The sequence below is a fragment of the Semicossyphus pulcher genome, unplaced genomic scaffold (genome assembly GCF_022749685.1).
Source record: "Semicossyphus pulcher isolate SPU_LCO1_2020_fin unplaced genomic scaffold, fSemPul1.0.p SCAF_11, whole genome shotgun sequence".
Taxonomy (NCBI): domain Eukaryota; kingdom Metazoa; phylum Chordata; class Actinopteri; order Labriformes; family Labridae; genus Semicossyphus; species Semicossyphus pulcher.
In genome coordinates, this window is record NW_027211615.1 from 14,711,989 (window position 1) to 14,736,032 (window position 24,044).

The following is a 24,044-nucleotide window of genomic DNA, read 5'->3' on the forward strand; positions in this document are numbered from 1 at the left end:
AGGAGACCATTAATTTAGATGTGTGTGTGTGTGTGTGTGTGGGATCGGCGTGCGTGCATGGGCTTGTATTTGAGTGGGAGATTTTTGTTGCTTTGTTTCATCACACACACAGACGCAGATATGAGCAAAAGCAGATCAATTGGAAAGCGTTTGCATGTCTGCAAACATGCAACGACACCGCACAGAGTACAAACGATACTCCCGCTAAACTCCCTTAGCACATATCCCTCCTTCCTATCATCCTTCTGCACCTTCACCCCGACTCGCTCCCCAAACGCCACCCCAAAACATCCTTCTATGTCAACACCTCCCACCCCCTCTTCCACCCAAATTCAGATGTATATACGCAGTTTAGAAGACTCTTTACGTCACACGCACACACAAACACGAAGATGCACAACTTTATCTCAAAAAGGCTTGTAATTGAATGAGCTCTGATGACTCCAGCAGCTAACCTTTTAGCACATATATTTACATATTTAACACATATGGTGCTTTTCCTCGGCAATTGTTAGCAGTCGAATAAACTGACTCTTCCCGCACTTAAAGCAGTTTGTTTTCCGAGCACCCTGTTTCCTAGAGAGGGAGGAAGAAGCCACTCCACAAAGCTTACAGCAACTCCTTCTACAGCCAAACACTGACTGTGTGTCTGTCTGAGGTGCTGACAAAATGGCCAGCGGGCCCCCGGATCTGTAGCAGAAATGTATTGTTTGTTCATGTCTGTTAGCATGGAAGCACAAGAAGACATCAGGATAAAAGCATTAGTCCAAAAGTGAAACCATTTTTGTTTTAGACAAAATCGATACACTCCAAGATATATTTGACCTTTCTTAAAATAAGGGTGGAAAACGACTCCTCATATCAATGCTTATTGGTGCAGGTAGTAGCTACCCCAAAGGGGCTGTATAAGATATATGAAATCAAGCTTTTTTTGGACCAAATATAGATATTTTTAATAATGGGCTTGGGTTATTCTTCTTGGTTTCTTATGCTGTAGTTGATTATAATGAGGCTTGAGCTCAAATGAAGACATGCTATCTAATGTTTCATGTTGGGTAAAGAAGCAGGAAGGCAGAAACTACAAAAGACACAACACATAATCAGTATCTAAATGAAAAATTACTTTATTCTGACCTAACTTCTTCAGCATTATCTCACTTCTCTTTGTCTGGGACGAGCAGGTGTTTTCTCTGCAGACTGGCGTTGCAGCAGATAATGCTCATGACAGTGTCATCATTTCCAAAACTAGTCTAAACACAGCGCAGGAGGGAACTCCATAACATTGGTGCAGGTGTGTTAATGTTAGGACTGTAAATCTGGCACGATGAGTGTTGGAGTGATTGTGTCTCTCTTTCTCTCTGAGCTCGGCCTCATCTCTGCCGCCGCAGTGAAGACTTAACCTCTTTGTAGAAATGTCAAGACAAGGCCACTTTTTCCTATTTTAAATACAATGAATTGGGAATGTTTTCACAAATTAGTAATTTCCTCAATTAAAACATGTCAAGCGCAATCTACACAAACACTTCAGCATGCACAAACCATCCTGCTTACATGTTTTCACACATTATGCAACTCCTATATTTGTGTGCGTCTGTACGCACATGAGGCCAGTGTGTAAGCTGTGCCCCTGATGCCTGGCTGACTGGTCCCAGTAAGAGTGGAGCTGATATAAACAGGCTTGGTCGTTCCCACGTCTCTGTTTACACTGGGAGACCCCAGAGCAGCTCTACCAGAGCACTGGATTCCCTCTGCACTGTAACACACACACTATCCATCTCTGTCTAATACAGAAACACTCACTCATAAGTGCACACAGATAGTACACGGACATGAAGGTACAGTATAAGTGTATCTATGCAAATACGCACTGGAAAGGCGTGTATAAATACAAATGTGACAGGCATGCAGGCTAAAGAGGTTTGTCTGTTCTTCCTCCTTCACAGCATTGATTATATTCACACAGCGGCCATTTTCCCCTGCCTCACACTTGTGGTAGGAAGCTCAAGTGCTGTTTTAATATCATACTGCTGTGTTTCAGGTTGTTAGTCATAAAAATGTAGGCTATGTAAATTATTATCAGTTCCCTGCTTTAAATTGATCAGCAACTGAAAAGAGAATAAACTGTGAAAACCTGTAAGGAAATCTAGCTTTAATTCAAGTAAAAAAGAAATAACCCATTAGCTAAGATCTGACAACAGCTAACGTTAGCCCTCAGTCACTTCCTAGCTAATATGTAAATGGCTGAAAGCTAATACGTTTGTTAGAACACACAGTAGAAAAGGCGTAAATTCGTAACTAATCTAATGTTCGCTAGGACATTAACTTCCCTAGCTAACATTATCATTAGCTAGTAAATCACTGAAAGCTAATATTTCCGTTTGTTAGTGTTACATAATACAATAGAAAAGGTGACTTTCTAATGTTAGCTAGGACTTTAACTTACCTAACTAATATTATCGTTAGCTAGTAAACCACTAAGCTTATATTATCATTTGTTAATGTTACACAATACAGTAGAAAATGTGTAAATTCTTAGCTAGTCTAAAGTTAGCTAGGACATTAACTTCCCTTGCTAATTGCATTAGCTAGGAAATGGTTAACAGCTAATATTACCATTTGTTAGTGTTACACAATACAGTAAAAGACATACATTCTTAGCTAATCTTATGTTAGCTAGGACACAAACTTCCCTAACTAATTGCATTAGCTAGTAAATGGTTGAATGCTAGCATTTGCTGTTAGCTAATTGGCTATCAAATAAGTTGTAATACCTTGAAATTTGTCACGATGAGCTTTCCACCCTGAGCTAGACTTCAGAGGAAAATGCCTGTTGTGTGAATATGATGAATTTTTGCTGTCTTATCTTCTGTAACTTTTTTTCATCATACAGATTGAAAAGGGACGGGAGAAAATGACATTCTCTTCGTCCTTTTCACAGCCTGTTGGAGAAACTCTAACTGTTAAAGCTTTAGCAATCGGACACAGAGTTCCCACAAAGCCATCAAACCACTGCTGAGCCTAGTTTTATAACACCACCACAAAGTCTCTCAAAAGCTTTAACATTGCTCTCTGGGTCCTTGAAATGGGTCTGTGATGTACGCCCAACATAAACAGAACACTGGGGTCCTGACAAACACACCCAGTTTACAGGCAACAGTGAGGTCACCCCTGCAGAACATCTCTGCAAAGACGCATCTGCTGACAGGAACGAGTCAGGTTTTTAAAAGAAAAGGCATCTTCTCGTCAGTGTTTTTTGGAAAACTATAGACAAAAGGGGACTCGAGATTTTAGAAAATTGCATGACCTTATGAGCTGTTTTTATAAGAATACCAATCCGCCCAGATCATCCAGAGAAGATGAGAACACACCTCTTGGGGCCTGAATGTATGGATATGCAACCTACATTTAACCTTGTTAGGTTGATAGTATTTTCCATCTAATAGCAACTAATTATTTCTGTGCTGCGTAACAGATGTATAAATATACGGGTATATTTTACAAATGAACAATAGTCAACCAACAAAATGTTCAAATCTATTGTGACACACCTTATTTATACAGTCTACACACTACACACTCTACACTACTACTACTGTTACACACACATTTAATGTAAATGCACGCACATGCAGGCATAAAAAAAATTCCCAGAAGCATAAAAATATTTCACTTTCCCTCAGTCACTCTCTCTTTGACACACACACACACCCACACCCACAATAAGTAGTTACAGTGATGGACTGTCTATTTATCCTCAGACATATCTGCATCTCTAAAGACCTAAGTGCTCACATCTGTGTGTTTACACGCTGCATCTTATGACCTAATGAGAATAAGAGCATTGTTCCCCTGGGAAGAGAGCGCCCCGGTGATGAGCCGCCCAACAAACTGTAAACACACTCCTGAGCCCTGCGTCAGCTGCCTCACAACACACACGAACGCACACAATAGCGATGCGAGCGGTTGGACTTTCCTAACCTGCTCTAAATCTAAAACCTTTATAGTAAACATCTTGGGACGTTTCATTGAAGGAGGCTCTTGTGCAGGATTGATGTGGATTACAAAGCTATATATCAGCAGGAAAAGCCCAAGAGGATTCATGAGAGGAAGAAGACAACTTAGTAACCAGGGAGGAAGAACAATAACAACATGGCTGAATCATAAAGAAGTTATTTTTCTGTTTTGTTTGGGCGCGGGCCAGGCGGGAGAAGTGTTTGCGGTGGTCCGAGCAGAAGAGCTGGGTTACAGGACACAATGCACAAATATGTCCAGCAAGCAATAAGTCATGCATATAAAATCACATTGACAAAGACACAATGTAAGAATGTGTGCACACACACTCACACACATTCAAATCTGTGTTAAGTTTGAGCAACTTTATCTAATAAATATTACAGGTCATCCTTATCTGTTTCAGTTTTGTGCAGTTACACAAAATAAGGGGAGTCAAATGAGCTCGAGAAGAAACATCATAAATTCATGATCAGTCATCTTAAAGGTCACAATCAGTACACGATGTGACAGTGCACAGAACCCTCAGGAAAGCATCCATTCACCAAATTCATTCATGAGCCACGGGAGCGGCTGTGAATTTTCTCATTGATAACACAAACATTCCCGGCCGCCTCCAAACTTTACTCCTTCTCCTCTTTGTGTAGCCTTTCCAGATTTCCCTGAGGAGCTTTTGCTGACCAGATGAGATCATTTTTCCTTGGAGATGTGCAGCTCCACATATCTTAGATGTCAATACTCTATAAACACTGAAAAAACGCAACACATTGTTGTCTGGAAATGGTGTTAACATAAGCCTATGAAGTGTAATATTGGCAGAAGCTGATGATTACTAAGACAAACTTTTGGACACAGACTTTGGCGAAAGTCAGTGATCGTTTTAACCCTTACTTGGACTTGCAGATTATAACTTTTAATGACTCAAAATAATCTATACATAGTTTAAAATGATATTAAGTTCTTAGATTACTTGCAGGACATGGTGCGAAGAGACTGGAGCTTTTCTTACCACAAATGATGTTAAAATTACCCTAAAGTGGAATAGGATTGCAACTTTAATACAATCTCTCTCTTAACTCTGTTATGAATGCACTTCCACAAGATTTAATGCATTTAACTTCATGCCATCAGGAGAAAAGGAATGTTACCCTGTGTGATATTGAATTCAATTCACACATATATAATGTCATTACAAGGATATGTCCTACTGTTAAAAGAAGAGACAAATCCTAAATCGACCATAGTTGCTGCAAGAAGACATTGTTTTGCCTTTAAGCTCCTGTGAGGAACTTTCTGTTTGTGTTGATTTTGGCGCCCCTTGTGGACAAAGCTGTACCTCTTTTCTCTTTGCTGATTTTGTCCCATACATGCTTAAGTGTTGGTTTTTAACAAAAAATATTTTGTAAAGTATTTTGCTTTCTTTAACAGTTCTATGTATCACTCACTTTCAATGTTTGGCATTAAAAATAACTACATAGAAATAATCAATCTTGTCGCTGACGGTCTGGTTTGCTTTTGTAGATCATATAGGGTAATCAGAAATCATTTCAGTCTGTTTCGTAACCAGCAAAAAACTCCTCACAGGAGCTTAAACTGCATCTAAATGCATCGGAAACCCACTGTACATTTTTACATAAATCTATCCCAAATTTTCAAGTATTCTTGTTGCCCACTTTTGCAGAAAATTATACAACCATTCCTTTGGGTTATGGATAATTCACACATTTTTAGATGATGATTTAAAAACGCAGATTTGATAATGAATAATTCTTAGAAAAGTCATCACAATAAAGACCCAGCATTACATTTCACAACTGCTCACCACAGGAAATCAAAGCACACAGTATTTCACTAACAGGCAGCAACTAAGGTGGCAGAATAAGTTATGGGTGGGCTGGACAGTTAATTGCACAAGAAAAACCACAAACAATTGAAATCCAATGTAAAGCCCACACAAAAAGCATATGTGGATTTACTTAATACTTCAGCCCTAAGAACCTACATCAGCACACAACTCCTGCTAAGTAGCAGCTGCCTGCCAACGGTAGCTGACGCTAGCACGAGGCACACTGCATGACACAAGTAGCTTACTTGAAGTTCACAACGCTAACTCACATTATCGATACAGCTCGTTTCTTCTCCGTCCTCTCATAGTTCATCATTATCCTCATGTGTGGATGCCCTCCATCATGTTAGCATCCTCAATGCTGGAATTAGCAGTCTGTGATCGCTTCATTCAATCTCTTTGGTTTATTATCAATCACAAAAGCACCGCGGTCCATAATCAGCTAATTAGCACGAACATGTTTCAATTTACTGAAACAATTTTACACTTCTAATAACTAACTACTTGCCTATAAACTGTTAGAGTAACATTTGTTTGTTGTCTGATAAATACTATCAGATTTACAAGGATAGAAACACACCGATTAAAACAAATGAGATAAGCAGTAGTAAGTTCAAAGGTCATCATCACCAGCGTCACTGGAAATTAAAATTATATATATATATTATTATTATTTTTTGTATTAATATAAAATGAAGGCAGATCAATGTCTCCAAATGTATATAAGTGTTCTTTTTCCATAGATATAACTTAACAAAACAAAACAAAAAAACTCGGGAGTAATTTTGTGTACCTCTAAGTAGTTATTCACTTTTATCGATATAGTTTAACGCTGGAACCGGAAGTTGTATTTATTTTGAACTTCTCTATGTCGCCTGGTTTTATTTTGAAAGCTGTAACCGGAAGTTATATTTATTTTGTACTTCTCTATGTCGTCATGTTTTATTTTGAAAGCTGGAACCGGAAAGTGACGTACTTGCTGGACACTTGCCGGCGGAGAAGCGATCTGTGCACAAAATTCCCCGTTGACTGGATTGTTTAAGTCTCGACTACACCACTGAGCTAGCTGAAAAGGTAGCTAAAGAATTAAAGCAAACATTACAGATTCACAGATTTTCCATCAACACGCAAACCCGAGTGGAAACAGTGAAACTGCCTTGTAGCGTTATGCAGCTAGCCTGCTAGCTAGCTTAGCTAACAACTTTTCATTCATTACAGCCTGTGCACTTTTCTTTGTTGCTAGCTAACGAGCAGCTTATTCACAACATTAGCTGGGCAGTAGTTGGGAGACGCGGTTGTTTGTTTGTTGTTTTAGTCGTTTAATTCAGGCCCCAGCAGCCTGCTAGCACATGTAGATATGCTAAATTCAACAGTTAAGTTAGTTTAGGATTAATAGTTGACAGCCTAGCCTGGTGCTCTAGCAGAAATAGCTAGCATAATTTCTAACAAGCTTGCGTTACTATGTAATGCAACAGTGGCATAAGCAACACAGCAGCTTTAAACCCCATAAACGTTTTATGAAGCTAAAACTAACACTAGTTATAGCCTATGCATTTACAGGTCTAAGGGATAAAAGCTTATATGTAGCGTTTAGCCTGGAGTATAGTGTTTCAGTAATCTTACTTCGTTATTTAGTGCCAACAGAGAGTAGCTAACCTATCAAGCTTTATAATTAGCGGATACGCTAACGCTGTTAGGAGGCTAAATTAGCGTAAAAGTACATTTCAGAGGTATGTTTTTTTGAGGCGTGGGTGTATCACTCCACCAATGTTTTGCAGATGTCTGTGTGATTCGTGTTTTTGAGTCACACTGCTGTATCTCAAGGGGAAGCGAAAACACCGATGCAGAATCAGATGCTTGATGCTGCAACAAAGGTAACAAGTTAAACCTCCTTAACATTTTCATTTAGGTTTAAGAACAGCTTTTACACATATAGGACTATCACTGTGTGCAAGATGATTGTACTGTATTTGCAAACTATATTATATGCTGTTGTGAGTAATGAAAACAAGAAAAACAAAAACAAAACAAACAAACAGATTAATTATAGTGTAAATTAAACTGCATTACATTGCATAGTGTTTGTGCATTTGTGTTTTTTTCATAGACTGACATTTTTACTTTCCTCTCAAAATACTAAAAAAATATATATATATATATATATATATATATATATATATATATATATATATATTTGTCTTTACAGCTTGATTTGTCTCCTTGTCCAGTCGTGAAATGATGGACATGCTGGCGCTGATGATCAATGTGTGAGGAGAAAGCGCCTGTGGTACTCCCTTCTGCACCGCACACTTCCTCATGGATTCCAGCAATGACGATGCACTTGATATCATTATCACCAATGTGGTGGCAACCTTCAGGACCAGGTGCCACCTCAACCTGCGCACCATTGCCTTAGAGGGAACCAATGTCATCTATAAGCCTGAAGTAGGGGTAAGGAAGTACAAGGCTGCTAAAGAGGGAAGGAGATTCTGCATGTCAACATAAAAAGCAGCTCTCCTATAATTTTATATTATACAGCACTACAGGGTGTGTAACCTGGGCCATGTTGACACCATTTCTATTATTTTCCTTTTATAGAAAGTCCTGATGAAGCTTCGTAAACCCAAGATTACAGCCTCAATCTGGTCCTCAGGGAAAATCATCTGTACTGGAGCAACAAGGTAGACACCGTGCACAATTTACACTTACACACATTTGCACTAAGCTGACTGGAGAACTTGTCAAAGAAAAGCAAGTGCATATAACAAATGGATATGCTGGTTGCCAAAGGACCATTAATTTTCTGTGGTGAGAAAATCGTTGGCTGCGAATGGCCTGGGCTGTCTGCCCTCTTCCTTGTTTGTGCAGTAATGTTGCTTTCAGCTGAATGTTTGAACAAGATCTCCCATCAACTGTCAATAAGGCAGAGGCATTACTATGTCTCACACTTATTAGAGCTCAGCACAGAGATGATTTTGTTTGTTGGTGCCCTGAGCCTAAAGGTTCTTTCTCTGTTATGCAGCTGATAACTCCTGTTCTTCTCTTTTGTTCAGTGAGGATGAGGCAAAGCTGGGTGCTCGCAGGTTAGCACGCTGTCTGCAGAAACTGGGCTTCAAGGTGAGAATAGTCACAAAGTTTTGGGTTATCGGTTTTTCGACAGATGCCAGGTCTCTAATTTTGCACGTAGAAACAAGATTGCAGCCAAGAAAGTATGTAAGTGCAGATGTGAAGTTTATCATAATATGTGTTGACGTACTGCGTTTGTGATTGTCTAGCGAATGTTCAAGACTTGAGTTTGTCAAGTTTAACTTCTCAAGTATGTTAGAAATTATTTTAGTGGAAAAATCTGAAAGAGAAATTGCTTTTTGTTGTTTATTTAGACGACAGAATGTGGCTATAAATATTGACCCAATTTATAGACCTTTCAGCAAGCATGTGGGATACCACTAGATTTTTAAGAGTACCTTACACTACTCGTCTTGTTATTGTAGCTTTGTATAATATGTCTGAATATCAGCATAACAGGAGTATATTTGTGTAAATAGGGAACAGGCCACAAAGCAATTCTGTCATTAACAGAAAGTTTTTGTAATTAGACCGGCATGTACATGACGACATTTCTCTAAACTTGTTATTTTTTTTATATAACAAATGACCTACAATAAAAGCAGAGTTGCTTGAGTTAAAGCTTAAAATAGCAGAGCACTTCTTGTGTAATAACTAGGTTGAATAAAAATAAGGTTATAGAAAAGATTTTCTTGCTATGGCGTTGCAAAGGTATCTGTATATACTTTCTAAAAGCATGTAAGCATAAAAACATTCACACGTGTCTTTGCATGTGTTATCTCCTCAGGTGCGGTTTTCAGCCTTCAAAGTGGTGAACGTGCTGGCAGTGTGCTCCATGCCTTTTGCGATTCACCTCGTAGACTTTACCAAGAACAACCGTCCCATTGCCAGGTAATACAGCGATATGCATCCCAATTACTCATCATAACACTAATTAAAGCATTCACTACTGTCAGCATCCAGACCTGTCTGAGTTTAACTATTTTGGAATAATGAATTGTACTGATTTAGATTTATTTTAATTAAAGTTTGCTTTGGACACCTCCAAATATGTATTATTAAGTAACTACATCTGTTTACAATAGTTCATCTACTATTGGCAACTTAGTATTTGCAAGGACAGGATGACCTCTAGTGGTGGGATCAGTGTTTAAGTAAGCATTTGGCACGACTGTACAGCAAGCCCACACAATGTGAGGTGTGTGTTTACTACCTGTAATTCATGTTTATATTTGTCACTAAATGGACGACTGCCATCTGACATCATGTGTGACAGCCTTTAAGCTGTATATGCGTTTGTTTTTAGACATGTGCTAGAAGCCTGAAGAGTAAAGTTTAACAGTGTGTTTGTGTGTTTGTCAGTTACGAACCAGAGCTCCATCCTGCTGCCACGTACAGGATCAAAATACTCAAGGCCACGATACAGGTGTTCTCTACTGGCAGCATCACAGTTACAGGTACCTCACACTCCCCTTCTTTCTCTCTCTCTCTCTCACTCACAGACACACAAATACAGTCAGTGACCTCTCTCGACCTCTTTACATACAGCTAGAGGGCACAACAGCTTAAAGGATTGAGGTCATGTAGACATAATGTACTTTTACTGCCTGTTATAACCAGAAAAGCGGTTTGTAATTTACCCAATTCCTCAAGGAATTTTACTCAGAGTTAAATATTTTTGTAATTCACGCAATCAGGCAAACCTGAACAAAGAATTTATATAATTTGTAGGTTATTGACCCCTCTCTTACTCTGCTGTAATTGCGTTTTCTGTTTATTAATGTAGTAAAAACGTATTCTTATGTTCACCCTCCACCCCCGCTCCCCTCCATCCCATCGCTCAGGACCAAATGTGCAGAATGTGGCCACAGCTGTGGAGCAGGTCTACCCACTACTGTTCGAGTGTCGGAAACCCCTCTGCAAATAAAAAGAAAAAAAGACTAAAGACATGGAGGGAAGGAAGTGAGGAAGCACCTTATCCTTGGACGTATTTGCTCGATTGTAACACAACGTGTCAGCCATAGACTTCTAACAAAACGGACTGGATGTCTACTGGAAACATTTTTAACAACCCTGGTCAGAGACTTAAAAATGTCGCTGTTACAGAACGTCTGTGTTGTGGTGGAATATGTGGCTCTTGTCAGCCTGGACATGCAAGTTTGAAACCGCTCCTTCTGACCCGACTGACACGGAAAGTTATGGAAGTTATTTGCCTCGATCTTTTTTTTTCTTTCGCTCTGGGTGTTTTCGCATGGACACAGAAAGACAAGTTTCCAACAACGCAACCATTTTATTGCATAACAGTGATGACCATTTAACACAGAGAAGCCTCGCCTTTAACCCTCCTTTTACAGAGTCGTCCTACATGCCACTTTCTCTGGATAAACCTCCGTCCATGGCTTGTTTGTATGTGTTGAAGCCAATCCAAGGCATCAACTCAGTCTGGACTGTTACACAGAGGAAGAGCAAGTCCCTGCGCAGATCTGTGGATGCTCACAAGATTAAACAAACTCTGCTTGTAATTTTCTCTTTCATACTTTTAATTCTCGTCAGTTCACAATAAGTTTTATCTTGTTTCTGCTGGTCGTAATGCACACAAATGTATTTTAATTCTTGTCACTTCCTGATTATAATAGTTTTTAACAGAAGGCAAACTTGAAAACGTTTAATCGTTTATTAAGGCTGTTAGATCGATCGTGGATAAAGACGAGAACAATATTAATTTTAAATGTTTTGGAATGTTTGAACAGTTCAGGTACATTTTATTTTTCAGTTGATTATCGCTCAGCCATTTATCCCTATATGCTTTCACTGAACACAACTACTGGTTCGTCCCAGGCTACAGTGGTTCTAGGAGAAGGCGAGCTATTCAAGAAAAGCTTTTGGCAGGCGGAGGGGTAACAAGTTGTGAAAACACTTTGTGTAATTGGTTGTGGATATTGCTTTCAATGTATAAAACAAACAAAAGCTCATTCGGGAAATGGACTGTAATGGTTTGGTAAAGAGCTCATGATGGCAAAAGCAGCCACTCATAACGTTTTGTAGTAGTTAGCTTAGCACTGTCCCGTTAAAAGTTTGGCGATACATTCACGGACGTTTTTAATTCAGTTTAAGACCATGGACAGTGTTCAAAGAGGCCGCGCTTACACCACGACCCCGCATTGTCTAAAAAAAACAAACCCTTTGTAGAGTAAACAAGAAAAAACAACAGTGAAAGTGTTTTTAAATGGGAACCTGCTGATGGCAACGTACATGTATGTATATAGTAAAAGCAGCTGATGGAGAAGCTTTGACATGTTGTCTCATGGACGTGTGATGGACTGTTTGTTTCAGTGTCAGCTGAGGATTTGTGACACGTTCAGAATTTTGTATTTTGTATAAAAATAAAGGTTAATGATAAAAACAGGCCACAACACGATTATGCACGGTGTGTTTTCCTCTGCTTTCATCGTAACCTTTCTGTTTGTGTATGCATGCTTTTATTACAGGTAGTGTGTAGAAGTTATGGAATATTGGGCCTCGTTTACGAACAGTGCGTACGCACGAATCTGTGCTTGAACTGTGCGTACGCACGCTTGACGCACAAATCTTGGATTCATCAATTTGTCCTTACCTAAATTTCTTCGTACTCTGCAAATTTAGAACTCCCTCAGACCATGCGTACGCACAAATGATGAAAGAAATATCCTAGAAAATGTTAACACACCCTTTTAACTAAATGCATACTATATTAAAACTTCATTTGTTGAAAAAAAGGCTTTAATAGACAACAATAATTGAATTTACTAATGTATGGACCAAACGTAAATTCCGTGTCATCTTCATAATTTATTGTCATATAATTAAAATCTTCAATTATAGCAGTTGAGTTAGTTTATTAAGTTTACAGTAGAGTAGACCATATGAAAATGTTCACATTGAAATGTAACACTTTTGTTACAATTATTTCTATTTCTGCTGATGTGAAATTTTTCATTTTTCCTTTTGAGGCCATCTTTCACGTTCTTTCAACTTCTCCGTAACACCGCTCTCTTCCTGCGGCACCAAACAGATGTCCGTATATAGAGAAATAGAGGCGTGGCAGTATGCTGATTGCAGATTGCGGACACGCGCCTGTCAATTTAGAATGGTTCTGATTTACTAACATACGCACGGTGGTGAGAACAAAATTGGCCGGTACGCACGTGTCATAAATCCGACGGTGATTTTGCGCAAGAACTTATTTTTTGCGGAGAGTAAGAACATTTCTGCGCAGATATTAGTGAATGAGGCCCATTGTTATACATTTTTTTGTTTTGTTTTTGCCTTTATTCATAGGACAGCTGAAGAGAGACAGGAAATGTGGGGAGGGGAGAGTGGGGGATGAAATGCACCCAATGATCGGCAGACAGGGAGTCGAGCCTGCGATCACCGAGGACTGTAGCCTCTGTACACGGGGCGCCTGCTCTAACAACGGAGCTAAACCAGCGCCCCATAAACCTGCATTTTAACACAAAAAAATATACTGATGCAAGATTTTTTGAAAATGTGCAATTTTAATCAAAAACATCATCTCCCTCTTGCACTTAGGCATTACACTTGTTCATTAACTACTTAGGTATAATTTTGGCACTTAAGTATCTTTCTTCACTTTCCACACTTCTTACACTACAACAGTACGAGTTGTTGTATTATCTACCAAACATTGCAACTAGACCTGAAGTATTTTTTCGTATCGGTTTCTTGTACAGCATTTTCTTTATTGCTTGTTCCCATGAAATGTAAATTAGGAGACACCTGGCTCTTCCTAAAGACTACAGAGTAGCATAACTGGTATGACTGGTTTGAACCCTGTTAGTGTTATTCATAACATGACAGAGAAAAGCATATAAATAGTGTTGTGTTCTATAGGTGAATTTGCAATCCAGCAAATAATGTTACAGACATTTGGCGTGAAAAGTGTCTGTGTTTGGCACATCTTTTCAAATGGAAGTATAAAAAGAGATCTTTCGTAATGTTCTTCACAATGTCAGGTCAAACTGAAATACATCTTAAAGACTGAAGGAAGGGATTAAATTAATATAATAATCACATATTAAATCCCCATTGTTGACCTTTCCTTACAGTTCTTTCTAAACACTGAGCTGATTTAAATCTTTTTTTTAAGTGTAATTTCCCCCATCCCTGTTGTTTTCTTCTTTGGATATGCAGTGTGTATGCAGACGTTACATTATGACATATATTATTGAAGAACCAGCTGGAGCTGCAGTGATGTACAGCACGTGTGAGATGTAGTTGTACCCAAAGTTAACAGTGCTAAAATATTGTCCTTCTTGATCCCTGCTCTTGACTCTCCGTCAGATGAGGCGTACGGTTGTGCGTTAAAGGAGTCAGACGTTTACTGCGACCTCTTTGGACTCGCTGCTCTTGCTGATCGGCTGAACCTGCCGATACAGCCTCACCTCAAAAGGCTTCCTGGATAAGCAGACAGAAGATAAACAAGTCCATTACACAAACTAGTCCACGAGGTAAACAAACATGAAGATGATGTTTAGACTGGCTCTCACTTCTTGGCGAGTTCTTTAGATATCTCCTCCAGCGTGCGACCTTTGGTCTCGGGGATGCAGAGGATGACAAACACCAGCAGAACGAAGCTCATGGCGGCGTAGAGGAACATCACATTAGGCACGCCGATCCTTTCTAGAACATGAACAAATAAATACACTTGAAGTTTAGATGACCTAGCATTAATAGCAATTAAATGTTTACATGTAGTCAAACTGTTTTGCTACAGTATGACTACAAAACCTTATGGCGATAAATGCTTAGCTCCGCCTACCCTCTCTGGCAGACCAACCACTGCTGGGTGATGGAAAACGCGTCACTAAATGGGCGCAGCTTGTAACACAAGGTTCATAATACTATATACTGCAAATGCAAAGGCTTTCATCAGTGGGTCATACGGAGATAAGTAGTGACTTAGGGCGGGTTCACACCCGCCCTGTTTAGGCTGATTGTTTGTCCCCTCGATGTGGTTCGTTTAGGTTGGTGTGGACGGCGGAATCACACACTGGTGCGGACCAAACAACAAGACCATGGCCCGCAAGAAAAGATGGGACTTGGTCCATTTACAAACAAATCGTGGCCCTTTGATTTTACTGAGAAAGTAAACAGACTTAAAGTAGGACCAAATACAAAACAAAAAACTTGCCTTGTAGGATGTTAACGGGTGCGGACACTTGCAGAGACAAGCAGCAAGATAAGTAGAGGACAAACATGGGGGAGCAATGAGGTAATAGAAACGTAAGCTAATGAAACTAATTCACAAATGCTTGTGGAAACGTACATGAACACGGAGATGTTCAAACTGTTCAGTGAAAAACTAAAGGAGAGTGGAACTGATCGAACTGTGGAACAATGTCCGTTAAAAGTAAAAAACTTGAGTTGAGTGTGATTGATCAGTCTGCTCTCCCTCTCTTTTTACTTCAGGGAGTTTTCCCATGTGGAAATTTTGACCAGTCAGAGAGCAGTTTCCTCGTGCATCAAAACTTTTGGTCCGCTGGTAAAAGCTGCCGTGTGAACACAAACCAAACTCGAGGCAACATTGTAACAATTTGGTCTTCGATTCGGATCAAACAAACGGACTTTAGGTGTGAATGCGCCCTTATTAAAGCTGCTGTGAGACACTTCCGATTTGTGTTGATTTTGGCGCCCCCTGTGGACAAAGCCGTATCTCTTTGCTTACTTTGTCCTGTACATGCTTAAGCTGTGGTTTTTAACAAAAAAAAAAGTCTCATCCTGCTTTCTTTCACAGTTGTACATATCACTCACTTTAAATGTTTGCCCTGGAAAATGTAAACAAAGGCATTGTGCAGTTTACCGCTTCGTCTGACACCTACCCCCCGCCAGCAGTTTCAGGCATTAAAAATAACCATACAGAAATAATCAATCTTGTCGCTGATGGTCTGGTTTGCTTTAGTAGGTCATATATAGTTATCAGAAATAATTTCAGCCTGTTTAATAACCAGTAAAAAACTCCTCACAGGAGCTTTAACAAGCATTTATTTAAATGAAAATCTAAGAGATTATATCTTTAACAACCCTACTTTTAAAGTAGTACTCTTCTTTCTTTGTCTGTCCTGGGTAAAAATACAAAGTTAATAGCATAAAACTGGGACAAAGTTAAATTTTTTGTTTATATGTAATTATTGCTTGCAGATCAGAACACTGTGTCCTCGTCTACTAAGGAATTCTTGTCCTAGTTTGAACCCAATTTCACTAAATAGCTCATCAATTAACTTCAGCCTACAGGTAAATAATGTCCAACCTTTAACACACGCACACACACCTGTTATTGTGAGGAAGGTCATGGAGATGAGCAGGTTAGTGGCCCAGTTTACTGCCGACACCACGGACACAGCCCGTCCTCTGACTCCCATCGGAAAGATCTCACTGAGAACCACATACACCACTGGGAAGGGAAAAAGCAGACACATGGGCTTCGGTTAATAAGACGTAAATACACGGAACAGGATTAGATAATTTATGTGTCTGGCCTCTTTATCTGGGGAACTTCAACATTTCAATCTACACTTTACCTTCGCCTAGTTATTGTATGATAAATGGTTGTACGTTGTACTTTTTGCACAACGTGAGTGTACAAGCTGCAGCAATTAGAACCAGATAAACCGGACAAATCGGCCTGATGTATAATTTCAGCTGACTGCGTGTAAAGGATAGATGCTGTTTTATATTGCGGAAACAGCAGAAAGGGCGTGGTGGTTAATTACAATGTAGGTTACTAGTTTATTGGTTTATTGTGATATGCATGTGAATGTATGCACAGGGTGTGGCTCAATAATAAGTGCATACTTGGCCCGAGGCTTATGGAGAATGCTGCCACATACACCAGCAGGCTGACCAATGACGCCACCCTCAGTGAGGAAGACACTTCGACATCAGTCCTTCCTCCTCCTGGCTCTTTTATCCCATCATCCTCTCTGGTCGTCCTCTGTGCCTCCTCGCTGCTCCACGGGGGAGGGAATTGAGTGGAGAAAAAGTCACTGCTGTTAAAGTCTATAGAGGTTCTGTTTAAATCCCACGGCGTGTGTGTGTGGTTTAGTAAAGTCTGGCTTTTACACAGGGTGGTGAGGTGAGTGTGGCTTTGTAGAGTCAATGTACCGAGAGCAATGAGCGACATTCCCATCGCGACAGCACCCACACATAGAAAGCTCTTTGGTCCTACGCGGTCGACCAGCAACACGGCTGGGACAGTGGCAACTACTTTGACCACTCCGAACCCGGTGGATGCTAACGTGGCTGCGGCGTCGCTGTTGTAGCCAACGCTGCGGAGAAGAGGTGAAGCGTAGGAGAGGATGTTGGGCTGACCTGTGGCCTGCACGAGGAACACTAAAGCTACACCTGTTAGCAGCCGTGAACGCAAGTTAGCCTTGGAGCTGAACAACTCTCTGAAACTATGCTCCGATTCCTCTTTAAGTCCGACCTGGATGTCTCTGAGCTCCGTCTCCACATGCTCCTGAACCCCACCTCTCAATCTGCTGAGCACCATCCTGGCCTGCTCCACTTTACCCTTTGCGACCAGGAAGCGCGGGCTGGGTGGGAGGAACAACATTGCACTGATCTGCAGCAGCGCTGGAGGGATTACTAGTCCAAATGTGTACGCCCACCCGTGGGGGAGAGTGGCAAAAGCGTAACTGCAGCTGAACCCCAGCATGACACCCACAACCAGCATCAGCTCATACAGCGTCACCAGCAGACCCCTCCTCTCCCCCGGTGAGATCTCAGCAATGTACAGACACGCTCCTGTTCCGGACAGCGCTGTTCCCATGCCGACTATAACTCGTCCAAGAGTGAGCGAAATAAGCGAGGTGTAGGAAATGAGCAGGACTGTTCCTCCGACCACCAGGGTGGCGCTCAGGAGCAGCGAGCAGCGGCGGCCGTAGAGATCCAGAATGGGACCTCCGGCCAGGCAGATGAGGAGAGCGCCGAGCAAGTGGGAGCTGACCAGCAGTTCCTGTTCCCGGCAGGAGAGAGAGAGGAGGCCCCGCAGCTGCAGCAGGACCCCAGAGGTCAGGCCCATTTCATAGCCCAGCATCAGGCCGCTCAGAGAGGCCGCTACAGCCGCGACCACCACCAGCCAGCTGCAGCCTGGAGACGAGAACAGAAACACAGAGGAGAGGCTATAAAAGAACAGCGTCCCATTTTACATGATCAACTATTTTGCAGTTTTTTTCAATAAGAGCAAACAAGTCAGCAGGTTACAAAAAAACTTGTAATGAGCTGCACAATATCTAGATAGATATGTTTTACCTTTAGTAATGATATTTAGGCTATTATTGTATTTACTATGTGCTGACTAAAGGTGCATATTAAACCTTGAAAATTCCAACTGGACCTAATTAGCCGCACAAGTGGCTCAGCCCTTGCTTACGTGATTTCCCAAAGTGCTGTAAAGTCCCTTACACAGTATTTTGAGCCTTTGTACGAACCTGCATTAGTCTACATTTAATCCAATCATTCACACAATTTCAGTTAAAGATTATAATGTTCAGGGATCAGGGTGGACATGGTGCTGGGGCAAACACAGATATCGTACTTCTACGAAACAAACCAAAGAACTTTTACATTTGTTGCCTTGTCTTGTGCAAAACAAGGCATTAGCCTCCAGGTGTATTTAAACACTGTCGTGCTTGTGTGTTGGAGCTTCATATTGCTAATAGGGCAGAAAATAAGTCATAGGAGACGTATCAGTATGAAGCCCCGATGTCAGAGTTATGATGTTATGCAGCTGACCCTAAAGTTTGACCTCCCTCCAGTGTGGTCAACAAGACGATCATTTGCCCACTCTGGTGATGAAATATGTACTCTCTTTTTGTTTACAGCGAGTCATGTTTAAAAGCAGCAGATGGTCTCATGTGTAGTTTCTGGAATCGGTTTAAGAGCATGAAAATTATACCGATGTTTGGATGACAGGCAGCAGTCGACTAAATGTTATTGATTCCAACTGAAGTCATAGCACGGGAACTGGGTTTACAAACCATCTGTTAAGGAATTGAATCACAGTGACATAATGAATCATAACTAATAATACTTTGTTATACGTGAAAAGACTAAATATATATTTTAAGTGTTTCATAACTTTTGGCAGAGCCACAGCTTTTCTCCCAGTGTTCCCCAACCATGACATTGTCTGACTTGTGCTGACTGAGTGCAAATTAGAGGTTGGAGGTTCACAAGAAGAATGCTGAAGCAGTCTTGGAAGTCATTGTGTGTCAGTGTGCTAGTGTGTGTGTGTGTGTGTGTGAGAGAGGGGTTTCAGCCTACGTGAGTTATCAACAGCTGAAAAGATAGGAAAGGAGCAAACAGAGCACTTTTCAGGTATGCACTGATACAATGAACATGTTAACTATTTAAACCTATGAATCCAAGATTATTTATGATGTCCGTATGAGCTGTAATAAAATTAAACATTATTGATCCTGTTAAGTGTTATGCTTCATTGCTTAAGTATTGCCGTTGACTTCAGAGTGCATTTTTTAAAGGACACTGCACTTTCATTAATCATATCTTATAAAGTTTTAATGGGGAAACATGCAGACAAAACAGGAACAGCTGCAACCTGCAGGGTCCCACAAAGTCTTGCTCGGCATCCCCTCTCTCGATCCTTTTTCCCCCCTCCCCCGAGATTATTTTTTTGCCCTTTTTATGTCGTTATTGAGCGAGAGGACAGTGGATCGTGTCAGAAACGGGAAGAGAGTGGGGGATGCAGAAAGGTCCAGATTTCATCCAGAATTAGAAAAGAATAATAATTCAATAATGGTTAACTGGTTAAAGGAACTGGATGTATCATTCGACTGATGTTTTGTGTTGAGGGTGTGCCACGTTTTTGGTAATATGCCACCAAGGTCAGAGCGACCTGGGACATGGGGCACAGTTACAGTCATAAACAACTTTTGGCTTCATCATTAATCAGAGAAAACAGCCACTGCAGCGAAAAAATGCTCACAATTGTTTTGCTCTTGGAAATTCATATATGTGTTCCAGGAAGCAGGTTAACAGAGTTAGCTTTGCTGAGCAATTCCCAGAGCAGGACTTTGAACACGAGCCGAAATAACAGATTTGTGGACGTCCTTAACTCAGGATTGCATTTATTAAATACTGATTAATAAAGTCTTACGTTGGACTCAGCGGTTTATGGGAACTTAGTGATGGATGCCAGGGAATGTAGGCTGTAGGGAGGAGCCTGTATGTCCCTGAATAACACAGGTACACCCTTACGTTAATTAAGTATATGTCAGCAACACTAGAACAAGTTTTGGATGCCGAAAAATGAACGTACACAATTAGAGATGACATACAAAAATTAAATAAGATGTATCCTAAAGATAGACTTGGTAGACTGTCTAATTCTATAAATTTAAACCAAGATCTGCAATGAATAGGCACTAACTAACTAACTAACATAATAAATAAACATGTTGTTTTATGTAATAAAATGTGTAAATGTGTACCTGGGCCTTTTGGTGGGGCCAGTTTCTGGGTTTCAGAGGAGGGGTTAGCTGGGAGGTAAGAGGTCATCTTCCTGGTCTCACTGTTGGGGTCCATCGTCCACCACCTCTGGGTAAAACAGATACAAACACACACATTCAGACGAGTAAACAGAACTCATTCTGCAAAATAAACACGCACGCATCAAACAAACCCACCGAGCCCTACCTATGGAATAACTTTTGATTGATTCTTGTGTAGCATGCATGCTATAGCTCTGAATATGGGAACATCACGTTGCTCACCTTTGAGTTAAAAAGTAAGCCCCTATTGTGCCCATGTTATGGCTCAGAAACTCTTCTTTATACTTAATACAGTACACTTAAGACTAACAAACCTAACATGAGGCATTTACCTTTACAAGAAACAGTACAACCCAATCCTTGTGCAGAGAAAAACTACTATGCTACTGATACTATCCTCCTTACTGCAGTCCTGGGATAAACACACACCAGCTTTTGGTGGCCTTAGAGACAAACTGGCTTTCAAATAAAAGCCCTGTCATAAATACCAGCCCTGTGAAGCTCACAGTGGATAATTGCAGCTGGTTCTGCGATACAGAGATGTAGAGCAAATTTGAAAGTAGTTTCCAAGGTAGCACCTTTTCTGTTTTTGACGACCCTTAACCTTTGCTAAGGTTTATTTTCTAGCCTGCCTTTGGCATATGGAAATGGTTTGGGAGACTGAAATACAAAGAGCCCTATTTTATGTATATGATATGTAAAGAGACCTCTTCCTTTTCTGTTTCTTTTTCCTGCGTTTCTGTCTCCTGCAAGACCATGACTTGGGCTAAAATGCTAAACGGTAAACTTTATGGACCACCGCGGAAAACACAATCACGAAAACCAAAGTTAGCAGCTGACTTCAAGTGTGGGCTTGTCCAAAATACATAGGTGCAATTTAAGCGGTTTTCACTGCATGAAAAGTTTCACTTAACATGTGTTTAACTTGTTATAACAACTGTAAAAGTTCCCTACCTGACGCCCCAGCTATGTCTCTGCTGTTAGCTTAAATTCTTCTTTGTCGGTCCATTCACTTTCTTCGCCACTTTCTTCACTTTCTTTCCGACTGTTCAGACTCTTCCAGGGCTTCTTCACACTCGTGTCGGCGCACGCACTCAGCTTGTTTTGGCGAGGCAGTCATTTAGCCCCGCCCATGTCCGCTCAGCCCACCAATAGGAAACGTTTGTTCGGCGTCAGAACGCCCAACGTCAAATCCAATTGGTCGAAGCGTGTCTATCAGGTAGTGCCTATAGCTGATTGTATTTTACTGAAACAATGAATAACTGTGGGCTAATTATTCTTATTTTGAGCGGTATTAAGAATTGCTAATGAGCTTATCTTTCTCTGTGCTGTTTCTTTTCGCTTTAAGCTGCAATTATGGGTTATAATGACGAGTTATAAGACCCGTTAATTATCCAGCTATAAAATACACCTGTATCAATAATGCTCTTTCTATCATGCTGCAAGTGAAAACAAACGTTGTGGCCACCTGCTGTTAGCTGGGTGTCCTTTTTCAACGAATGCAGCAGGCCTGAGCTGTCGCACCTGCCCTGCTGCTTCACTCATGACAGAATGTAGCCTTTCTATTTAGATTTGTCCCAGAGCCTTATAAAGAGAACGAAACAAATGAAACTAGACATAAGACAAGGGACCAGAAGCTGAAACCACGCTATGTGGTGGAACATTTGTAGGCACAAAGGTCAGACCAACTACCTCCATGGCAACGATCAAGGGGTTTGGGGGGGTGCTGCCTGTTGTAAGACTTGATGTTACTTTGCTTTGCTGTTTTTTTTTCCGTTGGGCTTTTGCTTCCAAGATGCCCATCGTCAGACAGCACTGTTTTTCTTTCAGCCCGGGTGTGCTTGGCTTCAATTCTTAACCTCAGCCTGATGTATCTGTTGGTTATTTTCTTTTTTACATCATGGCATGAGGGAAGCCTGCTGTCCAACAGCTTAGCCTCTCTCTCAAGCAGATCTACAGCATTTGGGAGCTCCATTGTTATGCTTAATTGCATTTTGGTATTCGTCACAGATGGTGGAGAATCTCAATACTTTGTTGACAATGTAGAATGTAAGATGGCAGAGAGCACAGGGCTTTGTTTGTCGTGCTCCCTGTCAACATAAAAACACAGGCATGTGTTGCCTCTCCTGTGTGGCCAGGTAATGTGACGTCTCCATAAAGCTTCCCTGTTCCCAGGTGCAGCTCCACACTTGGTGTGATGGCCATCTCATCCAGAGTCAGCACACACTCCCTCTCCATCTCTGTCAGGCCATCTACCTTCACCTTCAGCATGTCAAACACCTCCCCAAGTACTCCTGGTTCCATCTTTATATGCTGAAGTCTTCTTCGCAGGGTTCTGATCTTAGGGAGAGGAATCTGCATGTCCTGAAGCAGCCTATAGGCTAAATTGAGTTTTATTGTCTTTTTTAATGATGTAATTTCCCCATCTCATGCCCCTCTTACTTTCCATGCCAACCCTTTTGATCTGATCTTGAGAAAAAATGGTAGCAAACTTCTTTTCCATGGCTTAATTCTTTCTCCGTAGGATTGCATTTATTCTTTTCTGCTGTTTTAGGGCTGCCTCCAACCTTCTTGTCTCATCTATTTGTTTTTTTTAACTCCTCCCCCAGGTCTTTCTCACTGGCTCCTGGCTCACTTGGACACTGCACACTGATTCCTCGCTCAATAGCTCCTGGCATGTCCCTCTCAATCTCTTCACAGTCTTCCCCTTCCTTTTCCTCTCTTTCCTCTCTTTCCCTTCTGTAACTTTCCTCACTTCCTCCCTCAATATCTGAAATGATGACATGGAATTGATAGTGTTACAGGGACGGTGTGTAGTTTGTTCATTGCAATTATAAAAATTAAAACTTCACATTTTTCATACCAAAGTTAATTTTGTGACAATATGTGTGGTTACTGGCCGCTGCATGGAGATGTAGAGGTTTTGGGGTGGTTCTCACAGCAGGACCCTTCCTTCTCTTGAGTGTGTGTGTGTGTATACATATGTGGATATCAGAATCAGAAATATCAACATATCAACATATTGCAGAGTTAAATTATTGCACAATTATCCACCTTATGTGCAGTAAGAGTTCAGTGCACAGTTTACAATACGAGTCTGTGTGTCAGACACTCAGAGGGAGGAGCTGAAGGAGTTTGATGGCCACAGGCAGGAACAACCTCTTTTGGTGGAATGACTCTTCATCAAATCTACTCCTGTGCTTAACCATCACATCATGATGTGTGGTTGGAGACATTTTCCAAGCTAACACAATTTAGACAGCATCCTCCTCTCTGCTACCACTGTTATATGTATATATATATATAGTATATATATGTGTGTGTGTGTGTGTGTTTGTGTATATATATGCTATAGATATACACAGATCTCACTCTCTCTCTCTCTCTATATATATATATGTATATATATAAATACATACACACAAACACATATGTTACATATGGAAAGCATGAAAATAAAATGTAGAGTTACAGCCCGAGGTGTGATAATATGCATGTTTCTATGAATGTCTTGACATAAGGTAACATTAGGATGTGAGTAACTATGATAA

General features: G+C 40.7%; 2 protein-coding genes across 3 annotated transcripts; one reads left to right on the forward strand and one right to left on the reverse strand.

Moving 5' to 3' along the window:
* Positions 1 to 6,825: 6,825 nt before the first annotated feature.
* tbpl1 (TBP-like 1) lies at positions 6,826 to 12,329 on the forward strand. Of its 2 annotated transcripts, none has more exons than XM_069656993.1 (8): positions 6,826 to 6,931; positions 7,636 to 7,731; positions 8,064 to 8,308; positions 8,456 to 8,538; positions 8,911 to 8,974; positions 9,711 to 9,814; positions 10,286 to 10,380; positions 10,768 to 12,329. In XM_069656993.1, the coding sequence occupies exons 3-8, from the start codon at positions 8,174 to 8,176 to the stop codon at positions 10,848 to 10,850; spliced, it is 564 nt and encodes a 187-aa protein (XP_069513094.1). In that variant the 5' UTR covers positions 6,826 to 6,931; positions 7,636 to 7,731; positions 8,064 to 8,173; the 3' UTR covers positions 10,851 to 12,329. The 2 variants fall into 2 exon arrangements, with proteins under 2 accessions (XP_069513094.1, XP_069513102.1); XM_069657001.1 differs by having other exon boundaries at positions 8,086 to 8,308.
* A 1,908-nt stretch (positions 12,330 to 14,237) lies between these two features.
* slc2a12 (solute carrier family 2 member 12) lies at positions 14,238 to 20,537 on the reverse strand. Its single transcript, XM_069657606.1, has 5 exons — positions 20,434 to 20,537; positions 16,775 to 18,070; positions 16,251 to 16,373; positions 14,470 to 14,602; positions 14,238 to 14,377 (listed from the first exon to the last, which is right to left on the reverse strand). The coding sequence occupies exons 1-5, from the start codon at positions 20,525 to 20,527 to the stop codon at positions 14,293 to 14,295; spliced, it is 1,731 nt and encodes a 576-aa protein (XP_069513707.1). The 5' UTR covers positions 20,528 to 20,537; the 3' UTR covers positions 14,238 to 14,292.
* Between the last annotated feature and the right edge of the window lie 3,507 nt (positions 20,538 to 24,044).